Source organism: Clinocottus analis, unplaced genomic scaffold (genome assembly GCF_023055335.1).
Source record: "Clinocottus analis isolate CAN_PGR_092001 unplaced genomic scaffold, fCliAna1.0.p SCAF_9, whole genome shotgun sequence".
Taxonomy (NCBI): Eukaryota; Metazoa; Chordata; class Actinopteri; order Perciformes; family Cottidae; genus Clinocottus; species Clinocottus analis.
The window spans coordinates 9660887-9680572 of record NW_027176251.1 but is presented as its reverse complement, the minus strand read 5'-3'; the positions used below and the strand labels follow the sequence as shown (position 1 = coordinate 9680572).

General features: G+C 39.9%; 1 protein-coding gene across 1 annotated transcript; it reads right to left on the bottom strand.

Annotated features, from left to right (window-relative positions):
• Window positions 1–2568: 2568 nt before the first annotated feature.
• Window positions 2569–18420, bottom strand: rspo1 (R-spondin 1). The gene is made up of 6 exons (XM_068570132.1): window positions 18342–18420; window positions 13389–14118; window positions 11261–11455; window positions 8725–8868; window positions 8057–8281; window positions 2569–4156 (listed from the first exon to the last, which is right to left on the bottom strand). Exons 2-6 carry the CDS (start codon window positions 13483–13485, stop codon window positions 3972–3974), a joined length of 846 nt encoding a protein of 281 aa, XP_068426233.1. The 5' UTR covers window positions 13486–14118; window positions 18342–18420; the 3' UTR covers window positions 2569–3971.
• Window positions 18421–19686: the final 1266 nt, after the last annotated feature.

The window sequence follows — 19686 nt, the reverse complement described above, 5'->3', positions numbered from 1 at the left end:
GTGAGGTTTTGTTTTTTTAAATGATCATAATTGAAAATACAGTAAGATTGTTTCTTTCTTTGCCTTTCTTCCTTTTTAATTCAAAGCATTGGTATAAAACCAGAGAGGCTTATTTTATGTCACTCAGTCCCAGAAACTACTATTTCTGGAAATTTCAAATGCATCTTTTAGTCAATACCCCACACTAAAGTCACATGATAACATCTCTCCATGATGAAGACATTGGCATTGTTTTGTCTCACAAAACCTATGGTGGTTGTCGTCTAGTGGTATTTAAAGACCTGTAAGTCCTTTTGAGAGTGATATTGGGCTCTGACTATGAGTCGTGGTATAGTGGTGGTATTCTTTTGTTTACATTTGGATCAGAGATTGCGCGTTTAAGTCATGCGGACATAGAATCTACTGATGTGATGCACTCGGGCCTGGGCTTAAAGGCCAAACTAAAGTAATGAAATCATTCAGTGTCAAGGATCTTGGCAAATCAAGGGTACCCATATACTCCAAAGATTTACCATTCATTTCTCTTGGAAAACATGAGAATAGGGAACAACAGAAAAGAAAGAGAGAGAGAGAGAGAGAGAGAGAGAGAGAGAGAGAGAGAGAGAGAGAGAGAGAGAGAGAGAGAGAAAGAGTGGGAGGTGAGAGAGAGCTCCGTCCAATGGGGCCAGGGTAAGAATTTATGGTCAGGAAGAGCGATGAATGTGTAATTTACGGTGCATACTCTACCATTCCCCCTGCCCTCCCTTTTGGTAATGAGAAACGGCTGTTTTGTTGTCGGGCCAAGGCATGGTATACCCCCCTCCCTTCTGGCTATGACACACCATTAGTTTTTATTTCTGTCTCTGCTTTTACGACCCCTGCCCAGGCGCCAGCATTTGGCCGGGGATCGGAACCATCGCACCATCTAAGCTCCTCCAATTCCAAAGATGGCCTCCTGTAGCCTGAGGAGCCATACCATAACTACTGAGTGCTCTTAGCTGATAGATAGCATCGTACTCCCAGCAAACTTTGTTTATCGTTAGTCTTTGAGGTTTTGATTGAGTTCAGGTCAGAGAATAAAAAATTAATACAATAGTAGTTCAAACTTCCCCTATAAGATTATGATGGCAGGACCAGGGTTAGAGTGCAATGTCTGTCACAAAATTATAAAATCATAAAATGTCATTGTTATTAAAATTGTCCTGATTTAGTCAGATTAAAGGTCCATTGTTGTTTCCTTAGTCCGTTATAGAAATAAATGATAACTTTAATTGTTAGATCAAGAGCATATTGATAATTCAATTCCTGTTAAGTACCTGGGTCTTAATTTAATAGTTTGGGCCATAATTGTATTGGTTATATAACTGTTCGTGTTGAATTTACTGCAATGAAATCCAACAGGGTAACACCAGTGATCAGACACATTGTAAACAAGTTACTCCAGATTATTTGAGCCATTTCATTTGGTGGGAGAACCCCAAGTGAGCGCACCTAAAATGTTAATAGTCCCTTTATTGCGCAAGAAAGCTGTAAACGCACTAAGCAGTTTTTACATTGTTTTATTATTGTACTTATTTTTAGTGTATATCTGTATTTTATAGCATGAGTGCATGTCTGACTGTTGTTCTCATCCTTCTCCGACATTGATTTTACTTGCATGCAGTGAAGCCAATGATAGCTAAACAATTTAACATGTTCTACTTGTCTTTGTTTTATTCCTCCCAAAAAGTCTGGCCAACATGAAGGTAAAACCTGTTTGATTATGTCCCTGTGTTTAACGCATCATCGGGTTAGCCGACCTGATCTCGGCTATTAAAGGAGACTTATCATGCAAATCTTCAGGTTCATATTTGTATTTTGGGTTCCTACTAGAAAATGTTTCCATGCCTTAATGTTCAAATGTGTTCTTTATTTGTCTCATACTGTCTGTCCTTATTCGCTCTGTCTGAACTGCTATGTTTTAGTTCTGTTCTCTGTAAGCTCTCCACTTGAAAAAGACCTTTTATTAACGTTACTTTGCACACGATAACTTTTTTTGGAAGCAAAAACATGTATTTTATTAAAAATAAAATAATTTAAAAAAAATATGTTTGTGTAAAATTATTGCTTTCTTTAGTAAGTAACGTGTCGTAAGTGGGAAAATATACAGCAAACTAGAAATCTCACTTCCTACAATAAAGGATGTTCAACGTAGCAACTGCAATGTTACGACAGCCAATAGAAATAACTGTCTAAAGTATAAAACTACAGTATAACCCAAATTGTAGAACAAAGAATTTGTCCTTCTGTGTAAAACGCATCATACATAAATACAAGCGTATACTTGACACTAGTATAGTCTGAGACTACAATAACAGGCAACTCTGGATGAATACATGTTGGATCAGTTGCAGAAAAAATCATTCTGAAATCAAGCAAACTAATAACAAAATCAGTGTCTGACTGAAGTTCCAATCAGCTTCATCTGATTTTTATTTAGGATTTCACAGAATAAGCTATACATGATGATTCTAATACTTTAATGATTAACACAGTTGGAAATATTCAGTATCACAATCCATAGTATAAATGAATAATGTAGTGTGTAACTTCTCCTGAAACTAATATCATGTGTAAAGCAAACAGACCCAATGAAAAAAGTTCTATGTAAAAAAAAAAAAAAACATTTCTCTGTATCTGTAACATCATGAAGCTTTTGGAGTACAAATGTGTAAAATGCAATGATTGTTCTGAAACTTGAGCAGTAGGAAACATAGTTGTGCAAAATCTTGAGACCCTGTTGCAAACAGACATGATTACTGAGCAGCTGATGATTTGATGGCTTATATGATAGTCAGTGGCTTGTAGTTACTGCATATTTGATATATCACTGTGCATTTACATTTCCCTCCTCGCGTTTTCAAGAACCTATTCCTTCAATCTATGAGACCAATATTAACACACATGTGCCAACGTAAACACACATGTACAAACAACTAATTTGATTCTGTGCAGAAATGCATACAAAGTACACAAACACCCAGACTTTAGGTAGAGACAAACAAACACACACACACTCACACACACACACACACACACACACACACGCACACACACACACACAGACACACACACAGACACGCATTTTGCATGCACAGAGGCATGCACATGCAACCTTGTACACATGATAATACGTGTTTTTAGTCCTCGTTTTCTGTGCAGAGTTATTTTTTGATACAAACAGCAACATTTAAACAACTAAGCTATCGAATGGCAAAAGTTTGTGTCAAGACAACAAAGAAAATGAGCCAGTAATTCTCTTCAATCTTCTCTTAGGCTTCTTTTGTTACAAAATTCCCCCTTGAAATAATACACTGTATAGAAGACCTTTTGTCCCCAACTACCACAAATGATTTCCAGTGCCTTTTCTTGTTCGATTCATCTCACAATAGGAAATAAAGGTACAAAGACTTCATACTTTTCATTGTCTTTGCATCACGTAAAGCGGCTGTTGAGAAAATCCATCTGCTACTTCTCACAAACATAAAAACAAATGAAGAACAGATTGTGATTGAAACCGGACGGGAACATAATACATCATAGACCAGAGGAGACGAAAGAGACCCTTCATTCCTTATCAGACTTCCAGCTTGACTGCTGCACAGGAATCTGTTCTTAGTTTAAGACGTGACACAGTTGTGTGCATGACACAAACCACTACTTCAACGAGACTTTACAGTCCAACAGTGATCCCTCATGGTGGAGTGAAAATCATCAAGTCTTTCTGAACAACACTAAGACACTAGTATCTTCCAGATATGTTCATCTATTCAAAAAGCTCAGTGAAGCCTTTTGTGTTGCAGCAATTCTCCAGTTGTCTTTGCATCTTCTGCAATGCATAGCAGCATTAATCCATTCCTTCATCACTTTGTCTATGGCTGGTGCTGCTGGATGAGGCATCGTCTCTGTTTTTTTTTCTTTTCTTCTCAGCCCCATCCAGCAGGTGATGGAGTTTAGCTGACGGAGCTGGTTGTGATGCTGGGAGCGGTGGTGCTCCTGCTCTGCTCTTTTCGCCTCTTCCCTCCTCCTCCTCCTCCTCCTTCTCTACTACCATCTTTGCCTTCTCGTCCTCGCCCGCGTGCATTCTCCCTCTCTCTTCTGTTTGTATCATCTTGTCGGTCTGCCTTATTCTTCCTGTCTGAAATGACAATGCATAGAAAATATTGTTTACATTTATTACCATTTCTCAAATAAATTCCTGCAGGATATCTGTCATCACCAGATGTTGTATGTAGAAGTGCCTCTACTTGGCTAAACAAAATGAAAAGCATGGATTCCTGAGGGATGAGAGTGGATAATAAGGGATGTGTGTTGGATCAGGGCTCGTGGTTGTGATTATGTGATTTCTAATACAGGCAAAACAACCATGTGTGTGAACCATGCATATATAGTCCAGAGTTATTTAATGGGGGCAACAATCAATCAACACATTATAAGCAAAAAAAAATAAAACAAATATATCTAAACATTTGGAAGTCAGACATTTTTTAGCAACTTTAGTTGGTCAATCTGATTGAAAACTGTTGGATCAATTGTCATATGTTCATGGTCTCCACAGGCTGAATCCTAATCCCTTTGATAATCCCCTGGCATCTCATCTTGCACCAGATGTGGTCCTGGAGAAACCTACTGTATTAGGAACTACCACAGAAGCATTTATTTTTTAAACTTTGCCAGGTGTTTGAATATCTGTATGTCTGTCGACATATTTTGTTACAACAATATCATCACAAACGTGTCAAATGCAGTCACCTAAGAGTTGTGTAGATCAAAATGAAGACCAAGGTCAGATGGTCGCGTTCAAAGCAAGGGCACCTGAATTTGAGGGTGGAGGGGGTGGGGGGCGTAGGAAGTAAAGGGGTAGGAAGTGGGAAATGGGCCATGTCCACTAGCATAAGGATATTAGTATGTAGCTGAAGCACCAATGGGCCTAAATTCAGCTTCAGAGAGCCGCTCTCGTGATAGTTGACTTCATTTTTATTTCAACAGCTACTCACTTCCTTGTTTCACAAAACACACTCAGAGAACTACCCCATCTGCTACTTGGTGGTACTTTTGCATTCGGATCCACATTTAAGAGTATAATTTCCCTCTAAATACAAACATCTATCACAGTGTGGTTATCTTCCACATGTAACCCATTAAAGAGAATAAAGAGCTTAGTTGTGCTGCTGATTTTAAAATGCAGCACATAAGACTGTAAGAGCACTCATGACAGTCAAGTGACACAATTTTCTGTCACATAAATCACTTTAAAATCACTTCTGGTATAATGACTTAAACATTGTTGAGGGCCCAATAATGGCTCGTGAGGATGTGAAGAGCAGTCAGAGAGTGGAAATGAACGTTGCGTCTAGTGTCAGATGGCTATTGTTTAGGCTGCACTCAAAAGTATTTGTATATCTGAGGGAGTGTAGTTACGCTGGAGGATGTTTGTTATGAACTTGTGCGTTGAGAGTCTCTGCACATCCTGGATTCTGAGTGAACACATGCCAAGGGCTGGACAGTGTTCACTATAGTTGACAAGAGCTGAGCTTATGGCGCCACCATGTTTGTATACTGCTGTGCAGTAATAACTGAAGGTCTGTGTTTATTTCTCTACCAGCATTTTTAAACTTGTTGTACAAACAGTTATGATTCTTTGGTTTAAGCGCATTGTAAAAAAAACTAAAAGTTCACTATGTTTCTCAAATTTCACCGAATCGTGTTTCAACATAGCCAGTGAAAATCATTATACTGTGATGGATGAATGAATGAATGTGGACAGACTAAATACAAGTGATGTTGATGCTGTTCCAACTGAAAATGTGACAGCTCAATCCCACACAGTAGGGCACAAACAAGAATAACTCACCTTTTTAAGAGCTATTAGTGCCAAAATCATGAAATCAACACTGGCGATGTCATTTGGTGAATTGGACTAAAATCATAGAAGCTTATGTCCAGCATGTTTATCAGTCATGTGTTGTCTTGAATTAATATAACTATTGCTGAGGTTTTTATGGCCACCATTCACACAAGCCCTTCATATGGAGCCGTAATAGTTTCAATTTCTATCAATGTGGTCCAACAACTGAGAGTAAAGCATGAGTGAAGAGTCCTCACACACACTCAGGCATCTGAGCTGATGTGCTCACTGTGTAAGGACTTAATTACTCCTCTTAACAAATCACAAATGGAGCCAGGAGTGGGGGACTCCATCAGTTTATGACAGCCCTGATTGTACCTCCTTTCCATCCAAGTTAAACAATTTAGCCTGACAAATGCAATAACACATCCAGAAAATTCAGTTTTCGCGTGAGACCTTTTTGTGGAGCGTCAAGAAAAAAGGGGGAAATTTTTGGAGCCAAATCAACACAAAGCGTGAGTTCTACAGACCACTAAATCACTAATGTTATACAATGTCTGCCCCTTGTGTTATATATAGCTTGCCAGTCAACTCCACAGATAAATCCGCAGCTGTGCTTGTTTTTTTTGTCATTCTTTTTTTTAAAGTGAGTTTACTCACATGAACTGGTTCACTGGAGTCAAGGCATCAATACCTACGAATTACCTCACTGAGAAAAATGTCTTCCTTTGCATTGTCACAGTTGTATGTTTCTTATTTTCATACAAAAGTATTTTGCAGCAGAATAGAGGAAAAACAGGATGACAAAATATGTCAGCGGCCGTTTTTTTTCCACAATCCACAAAGCTTCCATGACTCATCGCTCGTCAGGTGACACCTCACATAACACCCCTGCCCTTTTGATATGACCTCACTTTGCTCCAAATTTAGAAATTTGACAGTCTGTGTAGCAGTTTTCATAGGGGAGTTTATAATATTTCACTGATATTTATTCTGCTAAACTCATGGAAAACATTCTTTCCAGGATGCAGGCGTCGGACGGAGTCAATTTGCTTCTCATTTCTCAAATTGTGTGCCATCACAGTCTGTCCAATGAGAATCCTCCTCACAGAGCTATTATAAGGCACGCCAGCCTCCTTCCCTCCAGACATGACCACAGATCTATACGGGACAATGTCAGATCATGTTCTGTTCTTTCGACTTAGAGCCCTATAGGAACTGTTCCACAGTAGAGAATGCTGCTTAAATATTCAAGCCTCCTACGTGTTTACTCACATATATGCAGGCAAACCAGGCAATCAGTTACATGTTGCAACATCTTTACAGTTGCCAACACTGTGCAAATATGGTTGCGCAATGTGACTGCTGTGCCCAAAATCCCCAAAGTATGCCACCGTCCAATAATGGCTTTAAATACAACTTGTTTACAACTCTCTTAGTCCTTAAGAATTGGGTGTAGGCTTATACAACAAGATGTTATTTGCGTGAAACAAAAGGTTTACCATCCCAACACATCAGCCTGTAAACTATTAAGGACAAAAGGTTTAAAAGCAAATAAACAGGATCAGTGTTGTTTTTGTTGCACTTTTCTAGCCTATTGGCCAGAGCTGTCATTTATTAGCTGTGTACGAGGCCAAGAGTGACTAATAAGCTGTTGTGAAAGTTGATGATGGCCATTGACTGTTAACCTGCTGGAGGGCAAGCTGCTGTGTGGACGATAAGAGCCCAAGCAAACATGTCATGGTCATGTAAACCTCACGCTTCAATGGTCGTCAGAACAAATAGCTATTTCTCGCTCTGATCCTCGTCCAGCTTTGCAGTGTGTAATGCCCGCCCTTCATCTGCTTGGCTCGTGGATTGTGTTTATTATTTACACGCCGCGAAGTCAAGAGATTCTGTATCCTTCTGCGAGCTCAGCCAAACCAAACCCAATCAACATACTGTAGGTCACAGACCCGCTGGCAGGAATGCAGGCCTTTGGATGTTGAGTAATGGTTCCATCAGTCATCATATTAGCTGGCGGAGGTGTTTCATGAAGCACATGGACTTTATTGCTTGATCATCAGTAATATGAGTGCTGTCACCTGACTTATCTTTGATTAACTTGTACTTTTTAACTGAAAGACTTGACTTCATGTCATTTTTTACTTCAATGTCTCTGTTTTTGGCAGTATGTGTATTAGTGTTTACCTCGCACACACGGCGTCTTGGTCACAATGCACTTCCTCCTCTCTGTCTGCGGAGCACAGGTCTGTGAGGGTGCAAAGGCCGAGAAGGAGTCTGGGCTGTGGACCTGCAGAAGGGGTACGCGTACTCGAGAGTGCGAGCCTTTCTTAAATCCACATGTTTTGTTCTTCTTCATACAGGAACCCCATTGACTCCAATCACCCAGTTCACACTCTTCAGGACGCTGACCTGGATAAAAAATGTGATGAAGGTAGTGAGTGAAAGTTCCACAGCGCCGACATCAAACATTTGTTTCACAGTCTTGACGTCTGCTTTTTACAGCTCAGCAATTTTAGCTCAGAATAATAAATCCAATCTGTAAACAATTGAATCTTTTTTTCACTTGAGAGGTAAAAGGTTGAGATCATTGCTAAGAGTCTAAAAATGTACCAAACTATAGGGCTATGAAGTATACTACGCTCACAACAAAAGGTAATTTTTAGGGTTACATTGATTTATTTTATCTATTCCATCCTATAATTGATAGGATCAAATAGAAAAGAACAGAAAGAAAAGATGACGGAAAGAAATAATACATGCCTTAGCATCTCTTACTGTTCTATAGGAACATTAAAAGATGCTAAGGCTAAAGTCTCAAAATGAGTAAACAGTTGAGGTCAAAGGTCACTCACCGACACACTCCATGGACTCATTGGCGGTGCGCTGGCCTGGTGGGCAGCTGACATAACATCGCCCACTGTGTGAATACAAGCCCTCCTTACATTTTGTGCAAAAATTGCGATTGAAACACGCTTCACAATTGTCTATTTTACATTCTGAAAGACAAAAAGAGAGGATAAAATGAGGGGATCAAATCAGTTAGAGTCACATTGTGTCTATGTTCATTTTGTTAGCTTCAGATCCTTTGTGTTGTTCTCTTGAAATTTCTAGTGGAAATCTCTTTCAATGGATTGTTCATTGCATTGTTGACTGAAAAAGCAAATGGTTCTACAGAGAGAGAACAAGAGAAACTTGGAGTTTAGTTTCTCTGAGAGATTTATTTACGATTTTAGCAACACAGTGTCTATTTAAAGGGGAGTAACGCTCTTCTTCTCTTAAAAAACACATGGCCTTGTTTTTTGGAAAACTGGTTTGAACGAGTACAGCCAGGAGTGTATTGCTTCAGTGGGTTTCTCAAGCGTTTCTGCACACCGCAGACTCGTTACAACCGCTCCAATAAAAAACAAACTTATTGAAATCTGGATAATTACAAGCACAGGAGCATATAAAACAAACATCTTTAAATCTCTGGCCCCCTCTTGAAAGGCACATCCTTCTTCTCATGACAAACAGCCGAGAAAGATGGAAATCTGTTAGTTCTTGTCAATAGTTGTATTTATATCAACGTATTAAGAATTAGACACACTTTGTTCATGTGTACTAAACTTACACTCAGAATGTCTACTCTGAAGCTGGTCCAATGCCGAGGTCGGAAATGACCTATCACTGACTCCTCACTGGCTTCTTTCCTCCCGCTCCTAATTACTATTTTTATGCCCTAGACAACAAAATGTGACAGTACTGATGTTTGAAGCTCTACAATGTAAGACGAATGTTAAGAACACAACATCCCATGATATGGATAAAGTCAGATGATTGGAAAATAACCAAAGGCCTCCAAAAAGAATTTGCTGGGATGAATTCAGACTTCACAACAATCTAGGACCTAGCTGAATTTGTTGAAAATTATCTAATATTTTGATAAAAGTAAAAAAAAAAAAAGTAGTAAATTGCACTCATAGTGACTTAAAAAACTGGACTTGGTACTCTGCCTCAAAAGGCTCGAGACTTGACTTAGACTTGTGACACAACTCGACAATAGAAATGTCTGAGCTGAATTGTATTTTCTCTCTCACTATCATTCATATCATATTGATTTTAGTTCTTGTTTGTTTAAAATTGTTTGCTCATAGATTTTTTTTTTTATTCCTTCACATAATTATTGTATCAAGACTCTTGGTGCACTTTTACGTTCACTGTATATATAGCAATACAAGACTATTTAATCAAAATGTTTTCCAATCAGTTTGCCTAAGGTTTGCATGTTCCACATTATATCTTAAGTGTGTCACGCGATGTAGTACTAGCACTGTCTGGTCAAGTCTTGGTCTTGTTTCGGTCTTGACTAAAACCCTGGACCCTACACCTACCAGCACAACTAACCAGGAATAGTAATAAACTTTGATGATTTTAGTTTATTATAGAGGTAATGAATGTTGTACTTTTAGACCCACTCACATTCAAAAAGATCTTCTCCATAGCTACTTCAGAGATTACACAGAATGCATTATGCTACAGTTAGTAACAGTGCACCAGAATGAAATATGTGTAAAAGTAAAAGCATAACGAACTGGTTGAGATCTGGCATGCACTTTGCACATGAGGGTCAAATAAAAAACACAAACATCCTCTCAAAAACAGACAAAACAACAATTCAATTGAGATGTTTTGTTGGGATGTTTTTCCGATCGTGTTTTCTGCCCACTCGCAATGGGAAACAGACTAAGGTGCTGGCATTCCTCGGCTAAAAGCACGGGACAAGTGCCAGCAGAATCAACTCAGTAACGTTGGTAATTCCTGCAACTTCCACCAACTTTACAAATAGGCTAAATGTGCCTCTAACCATAATGAAGATGACTGCAATGAAACTTTCAACGGACATTCCTCCAGTTCAGTAAATACTTTGCTGAATTGAAAGGCTTTTTGTGCGATTTTGCACCAGGGTGAGTAGTATTACGCGGCCGTTTATATTCACACATGAGTATTTTACAAATAGTAGCATAGATTGGTTAGGATGCAAGATGAGCTCATTTCAGAAAATAAAGTGTGGCAATTGGTAAATTACTATTTCACGCATGCATATTGTACGTATTTGATAAAAACACACAAAGTGGTGCAGCAAAGTGGAAATATACCAATAAAACAAATAAACTAGCAGGGCATCCCTCTACTGCTCCAAATACCCCCATATTGTACACAAAGAGGAGCTGATGGGGCAAAGATAAACAGATCGTTTACACTTCTGCAGGCTTGATTTAACCTCAGCTGTGGGGATTTATAGAGTGGGCTGTTGCCAGCGAGTGAGCTCGAGCTTGCATGTATGTGGAAGTTTACAGATTTGTATTTACATCAATTGGTCAAAAGTCTGGAACACAAAGCAAAACTCACGGGTGCATCTGTTGTTGCCTTCTGGGTTCCTCATACCAAAGTACCCCATGGGGCAGGAGGCGAGGCACACGCCTATCTGACGGATGTCATTGCGCTCCAGGAAGATGAAGAGCTTCGGCTTACATTTAATGCAGCCGTTATACTCTGAGCATCGGTCACAGCCTTTGGGGCAAGATGGTGGCCCCTCAGTACTAACTGTGGAAAAATAAACATAATAAACAGAGAGAAAGGAACAGTCAGTTTCAGGGATTACTTCATAGCAAAAATGATCATTTGTAAATCATAAACAGAAATGCAGGTGTTTGGGCAGTTTGGAAGCATACAGCTGGATGCATGAGACTTGGAGACTTTTTTCAGTTTCAGGAGTCTACATTTAGATTTTTTATTTGAATATAAAAATGATATTTGTTAACATTCTGCCTATGAGAACAACATTGGATAACTTTAATATTTAGCTGGCATCTGCACACGGCCAGCCATAAACCTGCTAGTGCTTTATCGCTGCAACAAGTTCAGGTTAATGCTTGCAGCTTTATCTAACCGGGGGCCAGGCCAAACATCTTTGTTTGAACAGTCACTCACTGTTTAATTCAAATGCTAGCCGAAGATCCTTAACAGATTTTCATTTGCAGAAATCCAGATAATTGGGGATGACAGCCTCGCAATCAGCAAGAGTCGGTCAAAAAACAGCAATAGTGCCGGACATGGCCAAGAATCCAATACTACTTTTATAGTAGTACCAAACAGCAAGTATCTCCCTGTCCGAAGTCTAAAAAGGCAGATGCATTTACTTTACATCCGCGTAATCCCAGATTGTATCACCAGTTCTGATACACGCAACCACTAATCTAAATAATTTCTAGGAAAAGTGTGTCAAAGTGCACATCCTTTTTCTAGGAGCCATTCAGAGACAAAACCACCGTCATCAGAGAAGATTTACATTATACATAGTCTCACACAGCAATCCATCTGCCGCCCCGCGTCCCAGAGATAAGTCAGATGGTAAAAGCGTTAAAAGGGTTCTCCCATGAACAGATTACATCATGCATGAGTTGTGGTAACCTCAAATGCAGCAATTACAGCCAGGTCTTGTTGCACACTATAACAAATGAAGAAAAACTAATAATGGCTATGGAAATTAATCTTTAACCAACGCAACAATTTGTTGTTGTAAACTGTTTGTAAGACGTGCATGAGACAAACTATATGTATGACACAAATCATTTGGAGAGAGAAATTTGATGACATTAAAGATGTACAGGCTATATCACAGGTGTACATTTCAGACCACTTCCATATCTGAAAGGTAAAAAGCTTCAACTGATTGTGATGCTGGAGAGGGCGCTTGTATATGGGGAATGAGCCAAATCCCTCTGTACCTATTACAATGGAACATGACACACTGTGTCAGAATTGAAGCATTGCATATCCATGTGCGTGTATATACTTAAAAAAAAAAAAAAAAAGATTTCTATGACACAAACGACAGTTCTTCCTTCCCGGCATGTGTGATTTTAATAAAACCACATCTGTTACTGTGGCCGGGCACGGTATTATACGAATTCTGGTTCGCAGAGGTTGGGCTGAGCTTGGCATTGGCTGAAAGCTCCTTGTGTGTAAAGGAAGAATTATTTCAAAGCTGACAGTAACACCAGCACTGAGGCTCTAAGGCCAGAGATATACTGCGAGTCGGGCTGAGCACCATCTCAGTGGTTGCATGAGGTCAGAAAAATGCTTACAACAACACGGGCGGCACGGTCCAATTCAGAGCTTAGAACTGTCCGGTACTCATTCCGTTTCATGCCCACAGAGCCAAACACAAAAAGAGTAATGGCTTTAAGGGAGAATCTGTCAAAACCCTCTTCTATAAACAATCATAATACCCATAAAAGTTTTACATAAACTGAGAGAGGCATACTCTTAAAAAGAGGAAGAAAGACAAACCATTCAGGGGAAATACTGAACCTAGCATGACTCTTCTCGGAAAAACAAATAAAAGTGACGGAAAAATAAACAAAATGTTACCTTTACTTTTTAAATGTTTACAAGGCATCCACCACTGTGACCGCAGGAACGAAAAAAAAGAAGAAAAAAGAGATCACAACAAACTAGGAAAGAGTGAACTCACCCCGTCTCTGCCTTCTCGCCTTGGAGAGCTTAAGAGCATCGCTGTGACCCATGGAGCCGAGGAAGACCACTGCCAGCGCCACCAGTCCCAGCTGCATAGTCTCTGTTGCCTTCCTGGCCCCGCAGGGTCCCCCCTGCCACCAGATGGATCAGGTGGGGGGGCCCCCTTCCTCTTTGGGACAGGTGGATCCCTCAGCTGCTGGGCCAGATGAGCCCTCCTCTCTCCTGTGGTGCTGCTGTCTTTCCCTGTCTGTCTCTCCCTTTCCTCCACTCTGTCTCTCTGTATCTTTCACTCTAGTGGCTGCTGCGTCTGCAAGTCTGTGTCGTGGAGGGCGATGCTGCAGTTGCAAATCCAAACAAGCCTGAGGCGCAACAAGCCATCACGCAGGGGGTAGTAGTACTGGCAAACGGAGTAGACAGCACGGGTTGTAGGACGGAGAGAGGAGGGGGGAGAGGGAGGGGGGTGGTGTTGAGGGGTTGCACAGAGGATGAAGAGGAGGAAAGACTGGAGAGGAGATTGTCAAACTTCTGGTGGTTCAACCCATGAAGCATGGGTGGGCTGTCAGGGAGGCTGGGAACCCGCTGTTAGAAGATGGTTTCCTCTCAGTGAGTGCCTAAGCTCACAAGCATGTGTCTTGTTCTTAGGAAGCACTCAAATAAAGACTTGTAGATTGAAATACAAAAGATGCAGGTTCTTGACTGTGTGACACCAGATCTGCTGATACCAGGACCTGCTGAGTAAAAAAAGTATGAGGAAAAGGGAGACAGATGGGTAATTGGTTTTGGAGAAGAGTTGTTACAGGTATATACCATAAAGAGAATACTTTGACCTTTCGGGTATGCGTCTTTATGATGTGTCTGTTGTGCCAGTATAATGGATAATACAACAGCTCCAGCCCATTATCTTAGTTTAGCTTAGCATAACAACTGGAAACTCTCCAAAAGTAACAAAATCTGCCTACCAGCACCTCCAAGATGAAATATGAAAAATTATATATTGTTTGTTTATTAACAGAAAAGAACACTAAGGTGTAAAAACAACAAGACACAGTTTTACTTGGGGCTGTGTATCAAATTATTTCTTGGCCATAGGCGTTTACTTCCCGAAGCCCAGCATCCGCGTGGTTATGACAACATTCTGCTAAAGTAAAGGTGTGAAGCAAACTGCAGCTTAAGTAGCCTCATCAAAATGGCTCGCCGAGAGTCTGAGTCACCAAACAAAGAAAAGCCAGGGTACAGTGAGAAGCTGAATTTGGCAAAAGGTGAGGAGCTATGCAGATTATGAAACACAACCTGCTGCTTTTAAAGTCCCTGTCCACAATTTCTAATGATCAGCTGCACTTGGCTAAGAAGTAATCCAAGAAATAGAACAATCGCAACTTGTCCTTTGAATTTCCGTTACCAGAGGCCGACTACCGTGATATATATCATACGAATACAAGCTTGATAGTATTGTCCTCTAACTTTCAGCAAGAACAGAAATAAGTATATTTCCCAACTATTGCTTCAATATGTTTATACAAAACTGAGAGAATATCAGTGTGCTATTAACACATTAACACATACTTAAACAGTATGAGGTCTTTATTACGCACTGCAACGAGGACATATTGTTTTCCTGAACCACAGTCATTGAAGTTTCTTCAAGTATCAGAAATGTCTGTAATCTAAAGATCTAGTCTCATGACTAAAAACCACAAACATTTTAAAATTATAGCATTTCAGGCTGTATTTTGACTCGGATGATGAATTGAGCATGTTTATCCTTTGAAAATATAGTGACGTCAACACTTACCGAGAAATGCAACACACACTTAGACTGAAGGCCTTTGTCATATTTGGTACAGAGATCGTTTTTAGATAGTGTCATTATGCTGCCTGTATTTACAGCTCTTGTGTGAAGAGGACACAGAACATGTTAGGATCTGAGCAATGGGAGGTCCTCCCTCGCAGCTCAATAAAGAAAAATAGAACCATATTTGGCTGTTGAGTTGGTTATGGCTCTGAATCCCACTAAGGACAATGTTGTTCGGTTCGTCTGAACATTCCAGCAAGCTACATTACATCTTTGGTTAAAGCAAAAATCAAAAGAGGAAAAAAATATTTAATATTTCACCATTTTCCTTTTAACAGGACTGACCCAAAACTATTAAGTAATGGTTGACATATCATAGAATTTGAAATATATATTATTATATTATGAAAATTAAAACATCTATTTTTCATTTTATTTTCAAACACGGGTACAACAAAAATCCAGACTGATTTCCAGTCAATAGAATAATAAGACAGCTTATCTTGTGAGAAGCGGCACTCCGTTTCAGGACTGAAAGGGAGGAAAACAGTAAACAAGTAAGTAACGGTAAAATCTAAGTACAAAATGTTCATCAATGTGACTTTTCTTCATTTTTGGACCAAATTAGGTTTAGTAGAGCATCTGTCGAAGCCTGTTGATGCCGAATGAGTCACACTATACAGAATGTCTCAACCCTAAAGGCTCATATTCAGAAAAGAAAGGGAGTTCCCTTTCTAATCATAACAATTTCCCTGGCATCGGTTAAACAAAAGCCGAGGACAGAGGCACATGCATCTTCTCCTAATTGGGAAACACTGCAGACTCTCTTCCCACCAGTAGGTTGATTTACTTCTTAACAGTTAATGACTTGATGTCATTGACACCTCCCGGCTAAAGTCATATTTACAGGCGTGAGCCAAAAGAGTGGTGCAAGCGGCCAGTCTTCTGCGGCACCTGTTACTTGAGAGAGTGATGATTAGAGAATGGGACATGCTAAGTCTCTGGATCACTCAGAATATAACCTTTCCAGCACTGAGTAACTCAAGACATGTGCCAGAGACTCTTTCACAAGCCAGCACTCCCACAACTCCGTGCAACCTGCCAGAAGCGCACCTCAGCCCATCCATTTCGGCACGCCATGCAGATAAGAGAGAGTCTGACTGTAAACTCACGGAGAAAACTGATTGTTGTGTACTCTCAGCCCATCTGTTTGAAAAAAAAAATTCTGCCTCTGCTCCTGCATCCATTAAACTGTGTGCCTTTCCTCACCTTCAGCCACATTCAGCTGAACTCAATGAAACTAAGCCCTGCTCATCAAATAGTCAGGAGATTAAATTGCCTCCTTTGTAAGTCCTAAGTTTGATCTATCAATTATTCAAGCACTGAAAGGGAGCTCCCTCACTGGGAATTTATTGAACTCGAGAAGGTGCCACAACTCTGAGCTCAGAGTTACAAATGCAACCTGTCGATGAACTTTCTGCCTGTAACTCAACCAATTGCCTTTTTGACACATATTTCAGAATTGTACAAAGATCACCATAGCATGCAACCTGTTCCACAATGCCTCAATCACACACAAACAGGGAGGAGAGGGCGAAGAGAGGATAACAAAAACAAAAAGTCCATAAGTTCTTTTTTCTCACATAGGAATGATCACAGGTTGGAGCCAACATTTCCCTGTTCCCTGCAACATGTTGCTCCACACTAACCTCACAAGTCTTGTTTACAAACTGCATTTGGTTTTACAAAATTACATCTGCTATACTCCAGAAGTAAAAACAGCGATACACTTTTGGCTTTTACAGAAGCACATTTTTCTCCCCAAATGTGTCTGTCCGTCATGTACGCAGTGAACAAAGCTTTGGGAATTTGTGGGTGATTTCACCCCCTCATAGTGACCATTCATTTTCAGTTTTTTTTTTAATGTTCATATTATCCCGGAGTTGAACATCGAAGTCATGAACTTGCGCGCTGCTATCCAGCCTAGCCCACAATGAAAACCAGAAAGACAAGAACTGGAAGACATGATGCAACAGAAAGGAGGGAATAAGGACAGAGAAAACAGAGTCATCATCATCACCTTTATGCTCTTAGCACCTTTTAATCTAAATCTGTAGATGATAAGTAGCCTGTCCACCTTAGCTGTCTATCGCCTGAGTGTTGCAAAACACCTGGCTGCGCCGCTAGCACCAACAGAAGCCTCAACCATTTTGGTAATCACTTCCAGTTTCTTGGCTCTGCAGCTTAGAGAGTTCAGGCAGTGAGAGGTCAAATGTGCAGCGGTTGAAAAACACTCAGCACTCACACGCAGAGAGGAACATCATCATGCTCTTCCTCCAATCAAACCACCAACAGGCTCTCTCTTTTTGAGTTTCCATGTCGGCCTTAAGCCCACACAGCTCCAGCGGTCATAGGGTTGATCTTGTACAGCTCAGTTGAGCACGGCTTTGCCTGTGAGGCTCCATGCTGGATTACAGATGTTTGTCTTGCATCGCTCCTTAGAGAGAAGGAAAATCAAGTGCAGATCCCCACCTGTCTCCAGTCCAACACCTCCGCCATCACCTCAATGCCCTGTTGTTTTTCCAAATCTCTCCCTGCCTGTCATTTTCAAGCTGGGGAGGCCGACATGTGTCTCCAAAGGATGACAAGCAACTAGTGTGGTGTATGTGTGCATGTGTATGGATATATGGTGTAATCCTAAAAAGTAACCAACATCTGTCCTACTTTTAAAATCAGATTGGTCACAACTGTCAAAAAATGATGTGCCAAAAGTAATTATTAGTATTAATAGTGATTTTAGGCAAAATATTGGGAAATACATTTGAGGAAATAGTCCCATTAGCTTTCACCACGGCGAAAAAGGACATTATAGCAAGTCTAAAATTGAAATCATCTAACCACGAAAATGTATTGACTGCAACATAAAATAAATCTGAGTTGCCACCGGCATACATTCAATAATTATAATACTTAATTATCATGTCAAAAAGAGAAGCCTTGCGATATGTTTAGGGTACAATAAAGTAACACAAACAAATTGTCGATTTTCTACAGAACCCCCCAAATTAGGATATATTAATTTAGTCATAATAAATTGAAAAAGCAACGCTTTTACGCAGTTAACTCAAATAGTAAAACGTAAAATAAGAATCAACCCACCTGTACAGCGGGGTCTCCGAATAATGCTGTTCATTGAGCAGTCGGGACTCAATTTCCTATTTTATAAGGGAAAATCCGTTAGTTGTTTGGTCGCAAAGAACTCCTCCTCCAGGATACCCCCATGCAACTTTCCTCTGCCATCATTTAAAAAGACATATGATTTCATTTCTTTCTGTCACAAATTCGAGGCAACTTCCTGGCAGGCTGTGAAGTGGATGCACAAGACAGAAAATGTGCAATGGATTAAAAGCAAATTCCTTCAGTAAAAGAGTATATGAATAAAAAAATATACAGGCTATTCCGATGAACTTAGTCACTCAGACTTTTGAAGTCAGGATACTTGCACTGAAGCTCCTGCGCGTTGCGCATTTTAAGTTGCAGCGTCGAACCGCATCAAACTCTGAGAAGTAGTTAGAAAGCCGTGATATTTGCATCCAAACTGCAGCACTGCCAGCGGGCATTGCAAGCCCCACCCCTCCAATTCTCACTGAGAGATGAAAAACCTGCGGTGGATTTGTGTAAGTGTTGCCGTTAAACAACTAATTTTGCATTCAAACTCACAGGGATTGCTTAATGTGTTTTTTTTTTAAAGATTTTATTTTTTTCTCTTCTGGGCCTTTATCCTGGAGAGAAAACCAACACGGACAAGCCTCTAAATGATACTCAGCACCTGTAAATTATATTTGTTATCAGTTTCATCCCATTTTGATTCTGCATATGCAGCTTGATAAATCTGATTCATGTTTATTTACTTGTACACACAACCTTTAGTCACAGGGAGCTTGCAAATGCTCACTCCTATGAAGGAAAGATGCATCACAGTAAGTTACAATAATAAAGTATAAAATACAATATAGTACGACAGTTTTCCTGCTGTTATTGGGTTATTAGATCAGTGGTTCATAAATTAGTTTTTTATATCCACTTCAGTCTTTAACCGAGATTGTATTAACCCATAGTCGTTCTTCATGATAGGGTCATGAATGTGTTACGTAAGTTTAGGTTTCTCTCAGCAGTGTTTTTGAGGTAAATGCGATCATGTTATGGAACTCTTGATATCAATATGATACTGCTGCTAATTTAGTCCCATGGGCCTCTAAACGAAAATTAAATGAGAACCAAAAACATAAAACATCACAAAATCCTGTGATGGGAGAAAAACATGGGAGAACAGAGATGACACTAGTTTAAATGTCACTGACTTGGTCGAGTGGGAGAGTGTGTAGGCAGTTTGAGTTGATGTGTGTTTTATTTGCTCATTATATATTTTTTAATATTTCTTTTGTGCCTTTGTCAAATTTCTAGAAATGATGAACAAAAACAGTCTAATTGGAACAAGGGAATC